At 65.6% G+C, this 17,352-nt stretch overlaps 1 protein-coding gene and 1 long non-coding RNA gene across 2 annotated transcripts in view; both read left to right on the top strand.

Moving 5' to 3' along the window:
- LOC101955811 (uncharacterized Pudp) overlaps window positions 1-17,352 on the top strand; it is a 43,301-nt gene that overhangs the window by 18,803 nt on the left and 7,146 nt on the right. The window contains 4 exon segments of the mRNA XM_078037000.1: window positions 3,349-3,487; window positions 4,126-4,356; window positions 4,620-5,111; window positions 5,351-5,841. Coding sequence (XP_077893126.1) covers window positions 3,349-3,487; window positions 4,126-4,356; window positions 4,620-5,111; window positions 5,351-5,841 — 1,353 coding nt within the window.
- Window positions 10,751-16,552, top strand: LOC144374033 (uncharacterized). Its single transcript, XR_013433577.1, has 3 exons — window positions 10,751-14,769; window positions 15,720-15,874; window positions 16,118-16,552. It is a non-coding gene; the product is annotated as an uncharacterized LOC144374033 (long non-coding RNA).

Raw genomic sequence — 17,352 nt, 5'->3', positions numbered from 1 at the left:
AGGAGCCGCTCTCCTCTTGGGCTGTCAGAGATGCTCCCCCCTGGTGGCTTGGAGCCACAGTGTGTCCCGACCTCACACTGCGGGAGGCCAGTCCAGAGGGGGCTGTGGGTGGGGCCAGGAGCCGCCAGCACGCAGGCACCTGGGGGGAGCTGGAGCTGGCCCCGCCCCCAGAGCCTGCCTGTGTCACGTGGCCCCTGGCCGTCCTCCCTTGGACCCCCACAGCTCTGGTTCCCCTGGGTTCCTGGTCCTGCGAGTCGCGTCCACTTCCCCCTGCAGACGTGTCCCCGTAGGAGTGACCCGGCCACCTCGCTGTGCCAGTTGGCACATGATGGCGTCTACCTTAACCCCGGCTGTGGGGAGGCTCCTGGCCGCAGAGCTGCCCGTGCCCCGGGGTGCACTGCGCTGAGCCCGCGCCGAGCAGAGCCGCTGCTGTGTGGCAGAGGCCGCTCCTTGGTCGTCCCTGGAGACGTGTCTGTTTGGTTTCAGTGCAGCGGGTGGCTGACGGCCAGTGGTGACCCGGTCCTCTCTCCCCGCCCAGCGGCTCCTTCCAGGCAGGGTCAGGGCCTCAGTTTCCTGCGGGTCCATGGTTAGTGTCAGGCCTGGCCTCCCTGAACCTGCTCACTCACCAGGGAGGGTCAGACGGTGGTGGCCCAGGACTGGGGTCCCTGTCCCTGAGCAGAGTGCAGCAGGGACATGTGGCCCGGACGGCCACACTCCTGACCCCCGCTGTCGAGCTGTGGCAGGGCAGGGCCTCGTGTGGACATGGTCACTGAGCTTGGCCGAAGGGGACGCGTCGGGCAACGCTCAGCTGAGGACACGCAGCCATTGTGTCCACCACTGTGTGGGGAGCCCCTCTCCTCGCAGCTGTTCCCTGGTCCCTTGGTGCTTGAGGAAGCCTAGAGGGTGTCTTCCTTCCTGTGTGTGGACGGATCTCGCCTTGGCCTTGGAGCCCTGTTGGTCTCAGTCCTAGCACAGCCTGGCGCTCGGCCCGGGCCTTGTGACGGACCCATCGCTCCCGGGCCAGCGCCTGCTCCTGTTCCCGAGACGGGCACCTGGCTGCCCACCTGGCTCCCCTGGGACCTGTGGAGCTGTCTCCAACTTGGAAACGCTGGTCCAGGGGCACGTCTTGGCTGCGTCACTGGAGCCTCGCGCTGAACGGGAATCTAGGTGGCAGCTGGATTCTCTTGGTTCACATTTGCTTGGTGCCATTTCAGAGAGAGAGAGAGACACGGAGATGAACAACGAGGACACGGGGCTCATGGTGGCTCTTGTCCCGTTGGTGGATGTCGATCGAGGGGCACGTGGACGCAGGTCTGCAGAGCCAGCTTCAGGAGAGGAGCGGGCCCTGTGACTGTGTCTCGGACGACACTGTCTCAGTGTCCCCTGCCCTCTGCCCTGGACCTGCTTCTCCGCCTGCAGCTCATACCGGCCTCCCTCCTCTCTGCTCCGGAGTGATCCCCACGGCCAGGCCACGAGGCCCACGACGCCCACGAGGCCCACGAGGCGGTCTCCCTTGGAGTCTGCTGGGGTCAGGGGCAGGGCTGCAGGAGAGCACAGGGCGGACCACACAGCAGCCGCCGCCCCGCCTCCAGGTGACACTTGCAGAAATCAATCATGTTGAGGTTTCCCAGGAGGCGGGTCCTGGCTTCGGCACCCCCTGCGCCGTGTCCTGGGTCTCTCTGGTGTGCAGGTGGCTGGCACCTCAGCGCCTTCTAAGAACTGTCCCCAAGAGGGTGGCACGGTTCAGGAGGCGGATGTGCCTGGGTGACAGAGCCCCGAGGCAGCAAGGGAGGGGGCCCGGGCATCCCACACTGACGGTCTGCTGGTGGTCACAGGTGGGAGGACACCGAGGCCAGGCAGGGGCGTGCCCTTGGGGCCTGTGGGGGCAGCCTGAGGTGCAGGCCTGGACCGTTCCCTTTAATGGGGGTGGACATTTGGGGCACGCCAGCCTTGAGCAGAAGCCACTGCCGCTGGGCGTGGACAGCTGGCCTCCTCCACACTGACCCCTTCACCACCCTGTCAGGGCTGTCCAGGAGTCCAGCTGAGGTTGGTCTGCACTTCTGCGCGGCTCATGTTCCCAGCCAGCCTGGGACGGCCTGCTTGGCCCCCGCCACCTGCAGGGCCCGGCACCCCTCAGCCAGGGCGCGGAGGCCTCCCCACGCTGGGCCTCCCCACGCTGGGCCTCCCCACGCTGGGCCTCCCCACGCTGGGCCTCTGCCCTGGGGCCTGCTCGCAGGCTGGCGGAGCCCACCACCGTGCTGCTGCTGGGTGGCTGCCTGCTCCCCTCCCCGCCCCCTCGGTGCTGCGCCTCTGGGAGGAGAGCCAGGCCTGGTGGAGGAGGACTCGCTGCCTGGGCCCCCCGCTGAGGAAGCCCTCCCCTTCAGAGGGGCTGGCAGCCCGTGGAAGCCCAGGCGTGGGGTTGATGGCTTTGCTGCTGACCAAATGGCCGGTTTTGGGAAACGGACTCTTATTTTCCAATAATAGCTGTCATAGAGCTGGAACTGCTTTCGCTGGAGGAAAAGGGGGCCATGCGTGACCACACAAATGGAGCAAGTCCTGAGGCTTCCGCGTAGTCTCCCAGCAAGGCCAGCAGTCGCGGGCCTCCTACGTGATGATCCAGGCTCTAGAAAAATGGGGGTGTTTTCTTTTGTTTGGCTGATTTCCACTTAAGACAGATGCACCCACAACCAGTTCTCTAAACGCCGTGTCCACTGAGGTGCCGAAGCTTCTGCTCTAGATACGTATTTCCTGGGGAGAAACCAGCTTATTGGGGTGTCCCTTCAGAAGAGCCGGGGCACCCGGGCCTCGTTTGAGAAGGCGGTGCGTTGACTTTCACGGCTGTCCCCTCTCCGTGATGGGGCGCCACGTGGTTTCTGCACCTTGGTTGACGGAGGGCCCCCACTGACGGAATCATTTGCTGAGGTGACCTTGGGGATCTGGGGCTTAGTGAAGTTCCTTAGTTACGAAGTGTGCGTCCCCACCACGTGAGTCAGATGGGGGCAAGGGGACCCTGCCCTGGAGCGCTGGTGGCACCCATCACTGCACCGACCCCGTCTCCCATTCTGTGGCTCGCTGGTGAACAGGATGCGATGCTATGTCGGTGGTCGTCCCGCTGTCTGCGTGGGGTGATGGCAAGGGGCGACGTCCGTGCTGCGCAGGGCCCAGGGCTGCTTTCCTGGTGTCCCCTCTCTGGCTGCTGGAACCACGGATGGTTGGAGCCGCGTGCAGAGGCGGCCTTATGGAACTGTCCTGCGGCTGCAGACCCTGGGCCTGCCCCAGGCACGGGGCCACGGGCTCCGCCTCCCCCAGGGCGGGGCTCCTCCTGCAGCCCTGTTGTGGATGTGAACAGGAGTGCTGTGCTCCCACCTGGCAGCCTGCCTGCGCTGGGGTTCACGGTGCCAGGCTCTCTGCCCCCGCCTCCTACCTGCCCCTTCCTCGCCTGCTTGCTCCGTTCAGTACCTGTGGGTGCTGCCTGGCGCTCCTCTGGGTGAGATCCCGCGTCGCCTAAGGCAGCTCCTGGGTCCCTGGTTGCCGCACGTTGGAAACCAACGGGGTTTCCTGGTGGAGATGGCGGGAGGGTGACGCTCCTGGGGTTTCCTGGTGGAGATGGCGGGAGGGTGACGCTCCTCTGCGGGCTGGGGCACGTGTGCGGGGTACCTGGCACGGCTTGTACCTTAACCCCTTGGTTCTTGGAAAGCGCTGTACCTTTAATTGTCAGGACGCTGTCATGAGCTTGTGGGATCATTTGATCTGAGGAATTTAATTACTCGCTTAGAGCCCTCCCTGTTCTGCCTGCCGAGGATCTGGGTGATTTTATCTAGATTGCGGGAAAGTGGCTGTCTGCGCAGTCCCCAACACTCGACAGTCCCCCAGCTCTGTGTGCTCTAAATTAAAGGCTCCTGACGCTCTGAGCTCTCGGCGTTTGCTGAGAGCTCTCAGCAAACGCCCTCTGAACCCTCTTGGAAGGAGGCAGGGTGTCCTGGCTTTGGAGTCGCTTTCCTCGCGCTCCCCTCCCGCCCCGAGCTCGCCCTGGCTCTCCTCTCCGTCCCTGTCACTCTTGCTGCCTGCCCGCCGCAGAGCAGGTGGACAGCCCTGGGAAAGCCTGACGTCCACCTCCTTGCCCAGGAGTCCTGGCCCCGTGCTCACGCAGCGTGGAGGAGCCCAGCCCCCACCAGCCACCTGTGCTGCCCCACGCAGGAGCGGGGGCTGCCATTGCCCCGTCAGGAGGGGTAGAGCACTCCCAGAAGGAGGGCAGCGAGCCCTGGGCCAGGAGGGCGGCCTGCGGTGCCCCTGAGGCCAACCACGACCCCCCAGCACCGTGTGGAGCAGACCCCAGTGCAGCCGGCACAGGCACAGGTGGGGCCCCAGGAACAGGGAGCCCTGAGCAGCTGGGGCCCCCGTCTGCAATAAGATGCAAAATAGGGCTGGGGACGGGGCTTGGGGTCCAGGGCCCTGAGTTCAGCCCCCGGTAACCCCCCCCAAAAAACAATCCCTGGTGGTGGAGGGGTCGCCATGCAGGAGAGCTGCTCCCTCCTTGGGTGCACTGGGGTGTCACAAGGGGTTAGGGTCACACTGCTGGGACCCATGTTCTCACAGGTCTCCCTCCCCTCGTGACGTAGGTGCCAGGGGAAGTGCCGTAGCCGGCCCCACAGTGGCCAGCCTCGGGAGACGAGGCCCACCCGGCACCCTGCCCACCCGTGCAGCTGGCGGCCTGGGAGGAGAGCATGTTGGGGTTCAGAGCTGCAGACTCTCCATCACTAGCACCTCGCACTCGACGACTTCCAGAGCCGACTCGGGTAGTTCCCGGGAGCCCAGACACAGCAGCCGACGTCCTTCTGGTGCTTCCTGCGCATCTGCATCGGTGTCCCTGGACAGTGGACATTCACGAGGCCCCCTCCTCAGAGCTGGGGTTCACTGCTCAGCCAGCGTGTCCCCATGCCAGGGCCCACCCTGTGTGTGTTCCCCTCTCACCTGGGAGGCTGTGGCCGCGTCCACGGCCAGGTGCCTAGCGACTAGGAGTCCGTCCAGGGGACAGTGCAGCAAGTTCCTGACGGTGTGGACCTCACGCCTGACCATGCGTGGTGCCATCCTGGCATACTTAGGAATGCCAGGTAGAGCTGGGGGTGGAGTGCGGGTCCCCAAGCCACACTGGGACCTGCCCAGGGGGTCCAAAGCCCTGCAAGGCCGGCTGCGTCCGGCACCCTCGATGGCAGTTGCCTTCAGCCGTCTCCACCGTTTGCCTGGGCATCCCCGGAAGCCTCCTGCACAGAGCGAGGCCTGCGTGGTGTCTGTCTTCCCTTCCTGTCAGTGCGTCTGTGCACTAGAACTCTCCCTCTCTCCGTCTCTGCAGACACGGAGCGGCTGTATTCCGTGGTGTTCCAGGAAATCTGTGGTCGCTACGAGAAGGACTACAGCTGGGACGTCAAGTCGCTGGTCATGGGCAAGACGGCCCTGGAAGCGGCTCAGATCATCATCGACGTCCTGCAGCTGCCCATGTCCAAGGAGGAGCTGGTGGAGGAGAGCCAGGCCAAGCTCCAGGGGCTGTTCCCCACCGCCCAGCTCATGCCAGGTACGTGTCTCCCGCCTCAGGGCCACCGTGGGAGCCCCGCCACCCACCTGGGGACGCGCTCCGAGGTCCGCTCGCGGGGCTTGCCTTTCTGTGTCCCGTGCGGTCTCAGGACCACAGAGTTGGGGGACACCGTGGGGCGTGGTGGCGCTGTGTTCTCTCGGGGGACACCGTGGGGCGTGGTGGCGCTGTGTTCTCTTAGGGGACACCGTGGGGCGTGGTGGCGCTGTGTTCTCTTAGGGGACACCGTGGGGCGTGGTGGCGCTGTGTTCTCTTAGGGGACACCGTGGGGCGTGGTGGCGCTGTGTTCTCTTAGGGGACACCGTGGGGCGTGGTGGCGCTGTGTTCTCTCGGGGGCTGCTTCATACCACGTGCGTCGTCGGTTTCACTGGTGCCTGGGTGCAGACACACCTGGGTTTCGTGTCTGTCGATATCCTGCCTCTTTCTTTTTTCCTGCCGTGCTGGGAATCCAACCCAGGGCCTTGCTCATGCGAGGCAGGCGCTGTACCCCAGTCCCCCCAGCTCTCTGTCAGTCTTCTCTCACGGCCGTGTTCCTCTTGGAATTACTCCAGAGTCGAGCGCCAGCAGTGGCTTTGCCTTTGTCTTTGCAAAATCAGATAGAGGATTAATATTTCAGCAACCATTCAAACTTTAACCGTGCGATAAGCAGCTAAATCTCTCCAAAGAGGCTTAATTTTCACAAAGTTAAAGCCCTAATTCATTTTTGTTTCCTCGTGTTTGCACGCCTGTCAGGTGGCCCTTGAATTCTTAATAGTTTCTGGAGGGGTGCTGGGGATGGCCCAGGGCCCGCCTGTGCAGGGAGTGCTCCCCCTCCCCGCCCCCTCCCCGCCCCAGCTCAGGCTGCTGCTTGGCCGCAGTCCAGTTCCCTTGGGCCTGGTGACTGGGGTCCGGTGGGCCCTGGATGGCCTGCTGAAGACAGAGGGGCAGGGTCGTTCCTGATTCCAGGCCGGGAAATGGGCTCTCTGACTCCTGGGTGAAGAGGGAGTGCGCTCTAAGATTCCTGGTGCTGGGGACAGGATCTGACCGTGGACCTGCAGCTGTGTGGGGAACCGTGCCATCGCAGAGTCGCGCTCTTACTTGTACGATCCTCCTTCTCTGCCTCTTGACCTTCCTGTGCCATTTGTGCATGAAGTCGCCCTGGCGAGTCTCGAGGGAACCCATCTGTACAGTGAACAGTGGTGTTTTACCTCGGGGTTCACACGGCACGGCCTCACGGCGCCTCGTCACCGCCGCGGGTGAGTGGTTAACCTGCCACCTCGCCGGTCCGCAGGGCCTTCACCTTGCAGCTCTGCAGCCAGCCCCCTGCCGCTGCTTCTGGGACCTTGGCCCCTCTGGGCACCAGTGCTCGGTGGAGTCCTGCAGGGTCGGTGCTGTGCACAGGCCCGTCTCACTGAGCACCATGTCCTGGGAGCACCACGTTGGAGCACGGGACGCCTGTCCTCCAGGAGGCGGAGCGGCGTTCCCCGTGTGCGGGCCGCTTCTCCTTCCTCCTCGCCTCTGGGGGTGAGCTCCTGCTTCCCGGCCTCTGAAGAGTGCTGCTCTGAGCCTGGCTGGGCCGCCCCGGGCCACCGTTCATTTCTTCAGGGTGTGCCCAGAAGTGAAGGTGCCCACCAGGTGGCCCCCTGCAGAACTGCCTCGGAGAGGCCACGCCTCCCCTTTCTCCTCTTAGTGGTCCTGGGGGTTGTACGGGGCGCTCCACCGCTGAGCTCCAGGCTCTCCCACACTGCTCAGTCTCAGCCGCTGAGGCCCGCCTCAACTGGGTCCTCCCGCCTCAGCTGGGTCCTCCCGCCTCAGCTGGGTCCTCCCGCCTCAGCTGGGTCCTCCCGCCTCAACTGGGTCCTCCCGCCTCAGCTGGGTCCTCCCGCCTCAACTGGGTCCTCCCGCCTCAGCTGGGTCCTCCCGCCTCAGCTGGGTCCTCCCGCCTCAGCTGGGTCCTCCCGCCCCAGCCCTAGTTCCCAGGGGTGACACCTGTCCTACAGTGGCTGTGGTGACGTCTCACTGTGGCTGTGAAGTGGCGTTTCGTGGTGATGTGAAGCACCTGCACAAGCTCTCGCCCATCCCTAGCGGTGCAGAAGTGCCCCTTGCGCCTTTGTCCTCTGCCATGTGGCCTCTGGTCCTTGGTGCCATCTCTCCAGCGCTCTCCTCGTCTCCTCCCAGGACTTGGTCACTGCAGGTCTGGGCTTTCATCTTGGGTCCACTTTGAGGAATTCTGAACGTGGCCCTGGTTACAGGTCCGACTGTGTTCTCTCCCGTGCGAGGGGTGCTTCTCCTGGAAGCAGCACCCTGTGGGGGGACACTGTGGGTCCTGGACGTCACCAGGAGCTCATGGGAAGGGGGGCCTGCAGGGCAGGGTGGCCTCCTGTCCCATTGTTCCTCCTGTGCTCTTGAGGCCGCCCTGGGCCAGGGAGGTCTCCCCAAGTGAGCTGGGGGGTGAGCTGGGGGGTGAGCTGGGGGAGGTGAGCTGGGGGGGGGCGAGCTGGGGGGGGGCGAGCTGGGGGTGAGCTGGGGGGAGGTGAGCTGGGGGGGGCGAGCTGGGGGGTGAGCTGGGGGGAGGTGAGCTGGGGGGAGGTGAGCTGGGGGGGCGAGCTGGGGGGTGAGCTGGGGGGAGGTGAGCTGGGGGGGGCGAGCTGGGGGGTGAGCTGGGGGGAGGTGAGCTGGGGGAGGTGAGCTGGGGGGGCGAGCTGGGGGGGCGAGCTGGGGGGTGAGCTGGGGGAGGTGAGCTGGGGGAGGTGAGCTGGGGGGGGCGAGCTGGGAGGTGAGCTGGGGGGGCGAGCTGGGAGGTGAGCTGGGGGAGGTGAGCTGGGGGGGGCGAGCTGGGAGGTGAGCTGGGGGAGGTGAGCTGGGGGGGGCGAGCGGGGAGGTGAGCTGGGGGGGGCGAGCTGGGGGGTGAGCTTGGGGGGGCGAGCTGGGAGGTGAGCTGGGGGAGGTGAGCTGGGGGGGGCGAGCTGGGGGGTGAGCTGGGGGGGGCGAGCTGGGGGGTGAGCTGGGGGGGGCGAGCTGGGGGGCGGGCGAGCTGGGGGGCGGGCGGGGGCCTGTCTGCTGACTGGGGTCCGGGCTTTGTGTGTGTCCTCCCAGTGGTTGTGTCGCCTGCTGTGTCGCAGTGGGTGGCCCTCCCTGTGGCCCTCAGGAGGGTGTCTCCAGGCTGCTCTGGGCCTGAGCCTGCCGGCAGGGCCCTGGGTGGGGTGGAGGGGGCCGGGAGGACGGCGCCCGCACCTCGGTGCCCCGTGGCCAAGTGCCCTGGGTGCCCTGGGCGCCCTGGAAGGGCGTGAGGAGGGGCCTGTGCACGAGGCGGGGCAGACCTGCCGTCCAGGCCGGGACGCGTGCTGTGGGCAGCGAGGGTCGCAGAGCTGCTCCGGTGAGGCCTGCAGGAGGAGAGCATGAAACGGTCACTGTCACTGGACCTGAGCCGCGTGTCGCGTGGCCTTAGGACATCTCTCATGGAACGTCCAGCACTGTGTCCACCCTGTGGCTCCCTCCTCGTGTTCCGAACCCTCTTCCCGGGAGGGGGCCCTCTGGGATGAATGAAGTGAACGGAGAGGTTCCCATCGGAAGGCTGCTGACCACAAGTCCAGGGCCTCATCGTGTCCAGGGCCCTGGCCCTCTCCTCTCCCATGTTGTCATGGACAGTGGCGTCTGGGCCTGGGGAGGAGTGGGACAGGCGCCGGGTCCTCAGTGCCCTCCCTGGCCGCAGCGCTCTGTCCCCTGCAGGGCCGGCAGGGCGCTGTGCCACGCAGGGCCTCCTGGGGCTGAGGACTGCACACTGCACCAGCCCTCACCTCGGTGGGCGCTCTCCCGTCCGCTGCCCACAGCCGCCCTCTGCAGAGCCCAGAGCTGGGGGGGTGGACGTGCCTTGGTCAGTGGGGGTCAGTCCTCTTCATGTCCTGCTTGGCCCTGGGTCACTGCAGGAGGCGGGAGCACTGCCCTCCCTACTGTGCACTGCCATCCCTACTGTGCACTGCCATCCCTACTGTGCACTGCGATCCCTACTGTGCACTGCCATCCCTACTGTGCACTGCGTGGTCTGACTGTGCCCCAGACCTGGTGCATGTGAAGGCACAGCGTGGGGTAGGAGGCGGGGCCTGAGGGGAGGGCCAGGTCCTGAGGTGGGATCTGGGCCGGCTTCACAGGGGGCACCATAGCTCTGGCCCTCCTCTCCGCTGCCCAGGGAGCACGCAGCCTTCTGCCCCCGGGTGGGGAGCACGTGAGTGGGGCGCCAGGCCAGGGGGCGCCAGGGAGCCTCTCTGGGGCCTGAGAGCCAGTCCTTGGACTTGAGGCTGTGGACAGCTTCAGAACGGGAAGAAGTGGGTCTGTGCTCTTCATACCCCCCCCCTCAGGTGTGTTGTTACAGCAGCACGCACACCCTGAGACCTGGCTGGGCCCTGAGACTCCCTGGGGGCGCTGGGAGCGCTGGGCTGGCTCTTCAGGGGCTGGTGTCCCCCAGGGAAGGCTCAGCCCGCACTGTGAGGCCCGCCCTGCTTGTGGCCTCCCTCCCTCTGCACAGTGCCCCAGGAGAGCAGGCCAGCCAGCACGGAAGCCCAGCTGCAGCCTGCTCCTACCCCAGGGCCTTCTGTCTGACCTGCTGGGCGGGCCCGCCCCGCCCCCGCCCCCGCCCCCGCCCCCACCCCCGCCCCCAGCCCCACCCCCAGCCCCACCCCCGCCCCTGCTCTTTGCCCTTAGTGGAAGGTCCTTTCCTTCTTGGCTCACTCCTTCCCTTCAGGTCCCAGCACTGTCTGCAGCTGCCCCTGCCCTGGCCTCTGCCCCTGCCCTGGCCTCTGCCCCTGCCCTGGCCTCCGCCCTGGCCTCTGCCCCTGCCCTGGCCTCCGCCCTGTCCCCCCCCCCGTCCCCCCCCACCCCCCCCTGCCCCCCCCACCCCCCCCTGCCCCCCCCACCCCCCCCTGCCCCCCCCACATCCTGGAGGCCTTCCTGCTCCTGGGCCGCCCCTCCCTCCTCAGCCTGGGCTGCAGAGCCAGGTGCTGGGAGGGTCTCTGTCCCCAGGGCTGTGCTTTAAGCAGGGGGTGGACCCCTGGCAGTTTCCTGTCAGAAGGACAAGGAAGGGGTCCCTGGAGGGTGGGGGAGGAGAAGCTGGCTGCTGTGGGGGGCCGGGGTCTGAGCTGGCGCCAGGGGAGTGTCCTGGGTGGGGGCGGGGGGAGCAGCACACTGCAGCCTGCGGGGCCAGGAAAGGGACACTTCTGTCATCCTGGAGGCCAGGCTCCTCCTCCCTGGTGGCGGCTCCAGGAACAGGCCAGGACCTCTCTGTCCTCAGAATCCTGGCCCCTGCTGGCCTCTACCCTGCTGGCCTCTACCCTGCTGGCCTCTGCTGGCCTCTGCCCTGCTGGCCTCTCCCCTGCTGGCCTCTCCCCTGCTGGCCTCTCCCCTGCTGGCCGCTCCCTGGAGTGGAGAGACCTGGGGCCTTTGGAGGGAGATTGTGATGCCCCATTCTCGGGCCCACAGAGCTGCAGGAGCGAATCCCATGCCATCGCAGGAGCCTTTATCACAAGCTCCAGCTGGACACACAGCCCTTTCCCACAGCCGTCCCAGGGAGTGAGTCCCCGCCCTGAGTTCAGTGAGGATTTGTGGGTTTAGGGGACACTCTGTCACAATGTGACGCAGCAAATCGTTTCACACCATGGAAGGGTCAGACGACAGCTTTGGGCGCTGATGAGCACGCTCAGTGGCGGACAAGTCCATAAGGGTGAGGGTCAGGTTCAAGAGGTGGACACGGCGGAACTGATTGGCTTAGACGTGAGGGGTCGGGTGGCCTGATCACTTATCCATCACCTGACCCTGGGAGGGCCACCTGCTTCCAGCTGTCGTCCCTGTCTCCCGCTGGTTGGTGGTGGCTGTGCCCTGAAGTGGGCCTCAAGCCTCCTCTGGCCTTACATTCCTGAGTCGGGACATTTGGTAGGACAGATGACTCGGCAGGGTAGCTTGTGCCCAGGGACAGGTCTTCCCAGGACAGGGGTCATGCCCATTCCCCTTTGGCCAAGACTCAGAACTGGCCTGTGGGGTGGGTCAGAAGGTCTGAGTGGACCTGAGCCCTGGGCGGTGGCAGGGTGCGTGTTGCTGGCCACAACCAGACCCTCCTGCGGCCCTGGCAGCAAGGGCCTCAGCTGAGGAGCTGAGCGGAAGGCGGGGCAGCCGGGCCCTCCCAGGGCCACCCAGAGCCCTCCCAGAGCCACCCAGAGCCACCCAGGGCCCTCCCAGAGCCACCCAGGGCCACCCAGAGCCACCCAGGGCCCTCCCAGAGCCACCCAGGGCCTCGGTCCACACGCAAGAGAGGAGGCCAGAGTCTCAGGCACGTGCTGTGTGCCTCGGGAAGTCTGCCGCCACGCGGGACAGGGGGGCCGGGCGTGGGGAAGTGTCCTCTCGTGGCAACAGGCCACATCAGGGGCCCACACCTCGCGCCTGCGTTTCTGCACGTGCCACTCGCCTGGCACAGCGTGAGGGTGGGCGTCCCGTGAGCCCTGCAGGCCCTCCCTGGTGCCTTGCTGCTCTGTGCACGGCTCGGCCAGCCCTGTCCCCAGCCTCTGCCAGCCCTGTCCCCAGCCTCTGCCACCTGCCCAGGGCCAGCTGCTGCTCTGCCCCGGGGCTGGGCGGCAGGGACGGGTCCTGCAGACACGGGGGTCATCTGTGACGACCTGGGACAGTCGTGCTTCCCCGGGTTGAAGTGAGGGCACTGCCGAAGCGCCCAGGCCAGCACCCAGAGCGGGGCTCACTTAAAAGGGCCACACAGACTTCTCCCCTGGAGCAGCCAGGACCCAGGACACCCTGACAGCCCCCTGTGGGAGGGGCAGGTCCTGGGCAGGTCACCTTGGCCACAGGTTGGAGCAGGGCAGGTTCTCGGTAAGACCCCTGGGGGGGACAGTCTCCAACTTCCCAGACTCACTCAGAATGGGCCTCCGTGGCCCACCTGACTCCACTCTCCTGTCCACACTGCCTGCCCGATTCTGGCTTCCTGCCGGGACCAGGGCCAGCCTGCTCATGTACCCGGGGGCTGGGCGGCAGGGACTGTAGCCTGGGGCAGGGGCCAGCCATGATTTGTGCTGGATGGCACTTAGGGCCTGGCTCCCTGGGGACAGGGCAGTGGTCACACCAGATGCTGACCGTCCCCTCCTGTGCAGGCCTGCTGTCCAGGTTGGCACGCAGCCTCCCATCTGTGGGCCGTGCCTGGTGGGGTCGGGGCTCGGCTGAGACCTGTAGGACCCACGTGGCACTTGGTCGGCTTCCCGCAGAGGGGGGCCCAGGGGAGGGATGCAGCCCGCAGTTATGGGTCCTCTGGCTGCCCACTGCTTTCCTGTCTGGGGGCAGCGGCAGGCGGGGGGACGTGACCTCTAGGAGGCAGGAACTCTGGCAGAGAGAAGGCACCTGTCCAGGTCAATCGCAGGGGCAGCCCCACCTCCCCCCCTCTCCCTCCCCCTCTCCCTCCCTGGCTCCCCCAGGCTCTGCTGGTGGCCGTCTGTCTTGGGGTTGTCAGCTGACTCTTGATCACGGAGGCCGGGCTGCCACGCTGGGCCTCTGTGGTTCTTAATGGGCAGCTGTGCCAACTTGGCAAGAAGCAGGCAGGTGACCGGCCACGCGCCAACATTCCTGCGGTGTTTCACCGACTGCGCCTGGGGCCAGGGACCTCTGTGCCCAGGGCAGGGAAGGAGCCCTGCAGACATCTGGGTCCCTGGAGAAGCGGACACGCCCTGGGCCTCCACCCCCTGTCCCCTGGGGAGGCCAGCTCTGGGGTGGTGTGGGCGGGAGTCCTTCTGCTAAGAGGTTCCTTCACGCAGGCTGCCGACTGCCGCACGCGTCCTGGACTCGGGAATGACCTTCGGGTCTTTGCCCCTAGTGACCCGAGGTGTGGTGTGACTGGGCGAGGTGTGGTGTGACTGGGCGAGGTGTGGTGTGAGGTGTGGTGTGACTGGGCGAGGTGTGGCGTGACTGGGCGAGGTGTGGTGTGACTGGGCGAGGTGTGGACATGTGCACTGCGTTTCTGTTTGTGGACACGTGGCCGCACTCCCATGGACCTGGAAGCGTAAGGGCAGGGGTTACATTAGAGGGACTGGCTCAATGTCCCCGCAGACAAGGTACAGCACGTGCTAGGGCCGCGGCGTTGACGTCTCTGCAGGGCGCTGTCCAGGAAGAACAGTGAAAGGAAACGGTGTTGGTTTCCTGCACAAGCCCGCGGCTGGGTCAGTGGTGTCCAGCTTGGTGTGAGGTCACCATGGGGAGACGCAGGCTGTGCCCGTCCTGCTCAAGGCAGGCGCGTCCGTCCTGCATGGGACTGACCTGGAGGTGCTCGCCCCTCCTCAGCGCCTCACTGCACGGAGTGGAGCTGGAGTTGAACTGGGGGGTCTTCCCGCGTCTCCGCTCGTCTCCAGTTTTCTGTTCATCCTGTGCACGGGGCAGGGCGGGTCCACTTCACGCTTCAGAGGTCACCTCGGGATGCAGAGAAGTGGAGGAGGGTGGCACGCGGACCTCTGGGCTTGCAGGCCGTCGCAGGGCCACCTTGAGAGAATCGAGTGGGGTCTTCTGTGTGATGGATCCAGTGCTGCTGCAGACCTGTGCCATGAAGCTCTGTCCTTTGCTGACAAGTGAGTTTGGAATTGCAACAGAGAATGGAGAGGATTCAGTAAGCCGTGGACACCTTCTGGCTGACATTGCTCTCTTGCTGATGATAACGTGCTGTTTAAGCACATGTTTTGTACTTTGGTTTTGAAGCGACAAATCCTTGGAGCAGCAGCCTTAGAGCTGGGCAGCCGCTGGATCAGGGGCCTCTGACTCTGTCGATGGAGGAGTCATTTGGAGCTGTGATTGGCAGCTGCGAGGGGGAGCCTGGGTGCTGGAGCAGGCCTCTGGGCACGTCCTGGAGGGCCGAGGCTTCTCTCTGGACACCGCCCGCCAGCCCGCCCTCCCTCCCTCCCTCCTTCCCAGGAGCCGTGATGAATCTCTGTTCCTGCCAGGTGCTGTGGTCCCGGGCTCAGAAAACCAACTGCTCCGCCCGCTCCATCCGATTCCTCCCGGCCTCTGTGGGCGGTGCGCCTTCCTCCTGGTACAGGCGGGGCCTTCTGCCAAGAGGGCCTTCCAGGGAGCAGGGGGTGCGCCTAGTTCACGGCCTGCTTGGGGCAAAGAGCTCTTGTTTCTGTGACCTGCCCAGGGAACGGGATTCAGGGTTCCTCTGACTCCTGCTGGGGGCGGTAACGTACTGGGGACAGAGGACAGGACAGGTCAGGCCCTGACTTCACAACAGGCTGCGTGGCACCCACCGTGTCGGGGCACCTCCCTGAGCGCCCCCCAGCTGGCGCGTCCTGGCATGGAGCCCTGCTCTGCCCAGGCAGCCCCTGAGGGAAGCCCGGTGTGGCCTTCGCGGCTCGGGCACGGGTGGGAGAAAGGGCGGGCAGCCGGTGCAGTCGGGGACACGTGGAGGTCGCAGAGGCAGCCCTGGGACTCGGGAGCTGAGGGCCTGTGAGCAGGAGTCCAGTGGCCTGGGTTGACCTGGGGGACTCTGCCCAGGCCCTGTGGCCGGCCGAGGTCCCTCCAGATCTGCCTGCATCTGAGCACCAGGGCAGGACAGTTGGGTAGTGCGTCCCTCCCCGGGACACCTCGCCTGAGGCTGGAGTGTGGGAGCGGAGGCGAGTGTCGCCCGCCCGGGGTTTCAGGGGCTCCATGCCTGACGGCTGGTCTCTCGGGCCTTTGAGCCCAGGGCAGCCCAGCTGCAGCCCAGGCAGACCTGCCCCCTTCAGGGCAGCCGGGAGCAAAGGGCTGGGAGGCGCCGGGTGCAGGGCCCCCTCCCCCCCAAGGCGCAGGGCCCCTCCCCACACCCCCTCCCAGGCACTGCGTCCCTCTCCCACCCACTCCCAGGTACGGGGCCCCTCCCCACACCCCCTCCCAGGTGCAGGGTCCCTCCGGCTCTCACCCCTTCCAACATTCTCCCAAGCACAGGGTCCCACCCCCTCCCACCCCTTCCCAGGTGCAAGGCCCCTCCCCCTCCCCAGGTGCAAGGCCCCTCCCCCTCCCCAGGTGCAAGGCCCCTCCCCCTCCCCCCTTCCCAGGTACAAGGCCCCTCCCCCCTCCCAAGTGCAAGGCCCCTCCACTCCCTCCAAGGTGCAGGGGCCCTCCTGGGGCCTCCCCATACCTCCCCCAACAGGCCTCCCTCCTGCGGATTCCACCAACCACCTCCCAGGATCCCCCAAGCTGGGGACCACGCTGTGACCCAGGATCCTTGGGGACATCCAGGGCAGGCTGGGCTCTTCACCAGGGGTCCCCCGCATTCCCCCACAAGCCCAGCCTGCAGTGGCCCTGGTGCGTACTCCCACTCTGCCCTGAGCTGGGCCCCTGCTGCAGAGGTCCACAGCCCCTTCGTCCTGCAAGGGTCTTCCTCCTCCTGCACACCCGGCCCTCTTCCTCCCTCTCCCGCCTCCCGTGCCCCAGGGCCAGGTCCCTGAGTTCCACAGCTCTTCACGCTCTGCAGAGGCCCCTGGGAGTGAGTGCTGCAGGTCTGGGCACCTTCATGGCGCCCTGTCACAGCCCAGGCCTTCCCCGCAGTGAGAAGTCGTTTGGACGCCTGGGGAAGGAGGGGCCCTGCTGTTACCGCTGTTGACCGGTGACGAGTTCTTGCTCCCCGATGTTGAAGAATAACACCAAAGAAGCACGCCGAGGCAAGGCCAGAGTAGAGATTAGAAATTTATTAAAGGACAGAAGAAAAGACTTCTCCCGGAGGAAGAAGGGGACCCAGGAGGTGGAATCCAGTTGGCGGGCAATGTGTTCCCCTTTTATAGGTTTGGTGATGGAATGTAGGTGGGAAGGCCTAAGGGGTGGGACACAGGTGGGCCTAATTATCACCTTTGGGGTGGGATTATCACTTCTCTGGGATGGGCTATTTCCAAATCTGTTGGGGCTGTTGGTTAACACTTCTTCCAGGTGGACTTTGGCCTAGGGCCTTTTCAGGACTTCATTAACATTCCATGAGTTGTCCTGTTTTCCCTGAGTCATTCTCAGCATGGCCTCCATTTTAGATTTCACTGGATATTAGACCCGATTTACCTAACTACACTGACTACCTAACTTTAAATCTGGCTTCACTGCCAACACCAGCGACGGCCTAGGTGGACGCGCGTTCCCAGGAGCTGGCCTCCAGGCCCGTGGATGAGGTCTCTGAGAGGCCCGCACACGGCTGTGGCCACCCCACCGTCCTGCAAGGGGCCACAGCACACGGCATGTGGTGCAGGACACTTCCCTAGGTATGGGCACAGGTGCAGGGTTTAAACAGGAGGCCTGCGTTTCAGCCTCTTATACATTTAGGTGATGTTTGTCACTACCACTCCAAAACTCTGCCTGAGTGTGACGCTGTGTGTGTCCTGGGGAGCGCTCGGGCTGAATCCCCATCCCCAGGCCACAGCCTCAGGAGCCTCAGGTCAGAGCTGCGGCCAGGGGCCTCTGTGGGGGGAACCGTGTCGGAGCAGGTGGTGTCTTCCGCCTACACGGGGACGACCCAGGGACCCCACCGCACATGCCAGTGTTGATTACAAGGCCCGTGGAGAGCAAGGGCCAGCCCTGGAGGGACTCCCTGCCCCCGCACAGGTCACTGAACGCAGTCCTAATTCATGGGTAACCCGCAAAGCCCCGAGGTTGCTGCCCCGCAGCCGGCTACTGCTACTGTGAGGCAGCTGTGTGATCACTGGTTGTGAGGCCCCATGGGGTCTCCCATCTGGGAGGGGAGGACAGCCTGGGGCCATCCACAGGGTGGAAGCCCCTGCCTCTCTTACAGAGTTTGGAGACAC

Source organism: Ictidomys tridecemlineatus, unplaced genomic scaffold (assembly GCF_052094955.1).
Source record: "Ictidomys tridecemlineatus isolate mIctTri1 unplaced genomic scaffold, mIctTri1.hap1 Scaffold_552, whole genome shotgun sequence".
Taxonomy (NCBI): Eukaryota; Metazoa; Chordata; class Mammalia; order Rodentia; family Sciuridae; genus Ictidomys; species Ictidomys tridecemlineatus.
The sequence above is the reverse complement of the archived record's forward strand: the minus strand, read 5'-3'. Positions and strand labels throughout refer to the sequence as shown.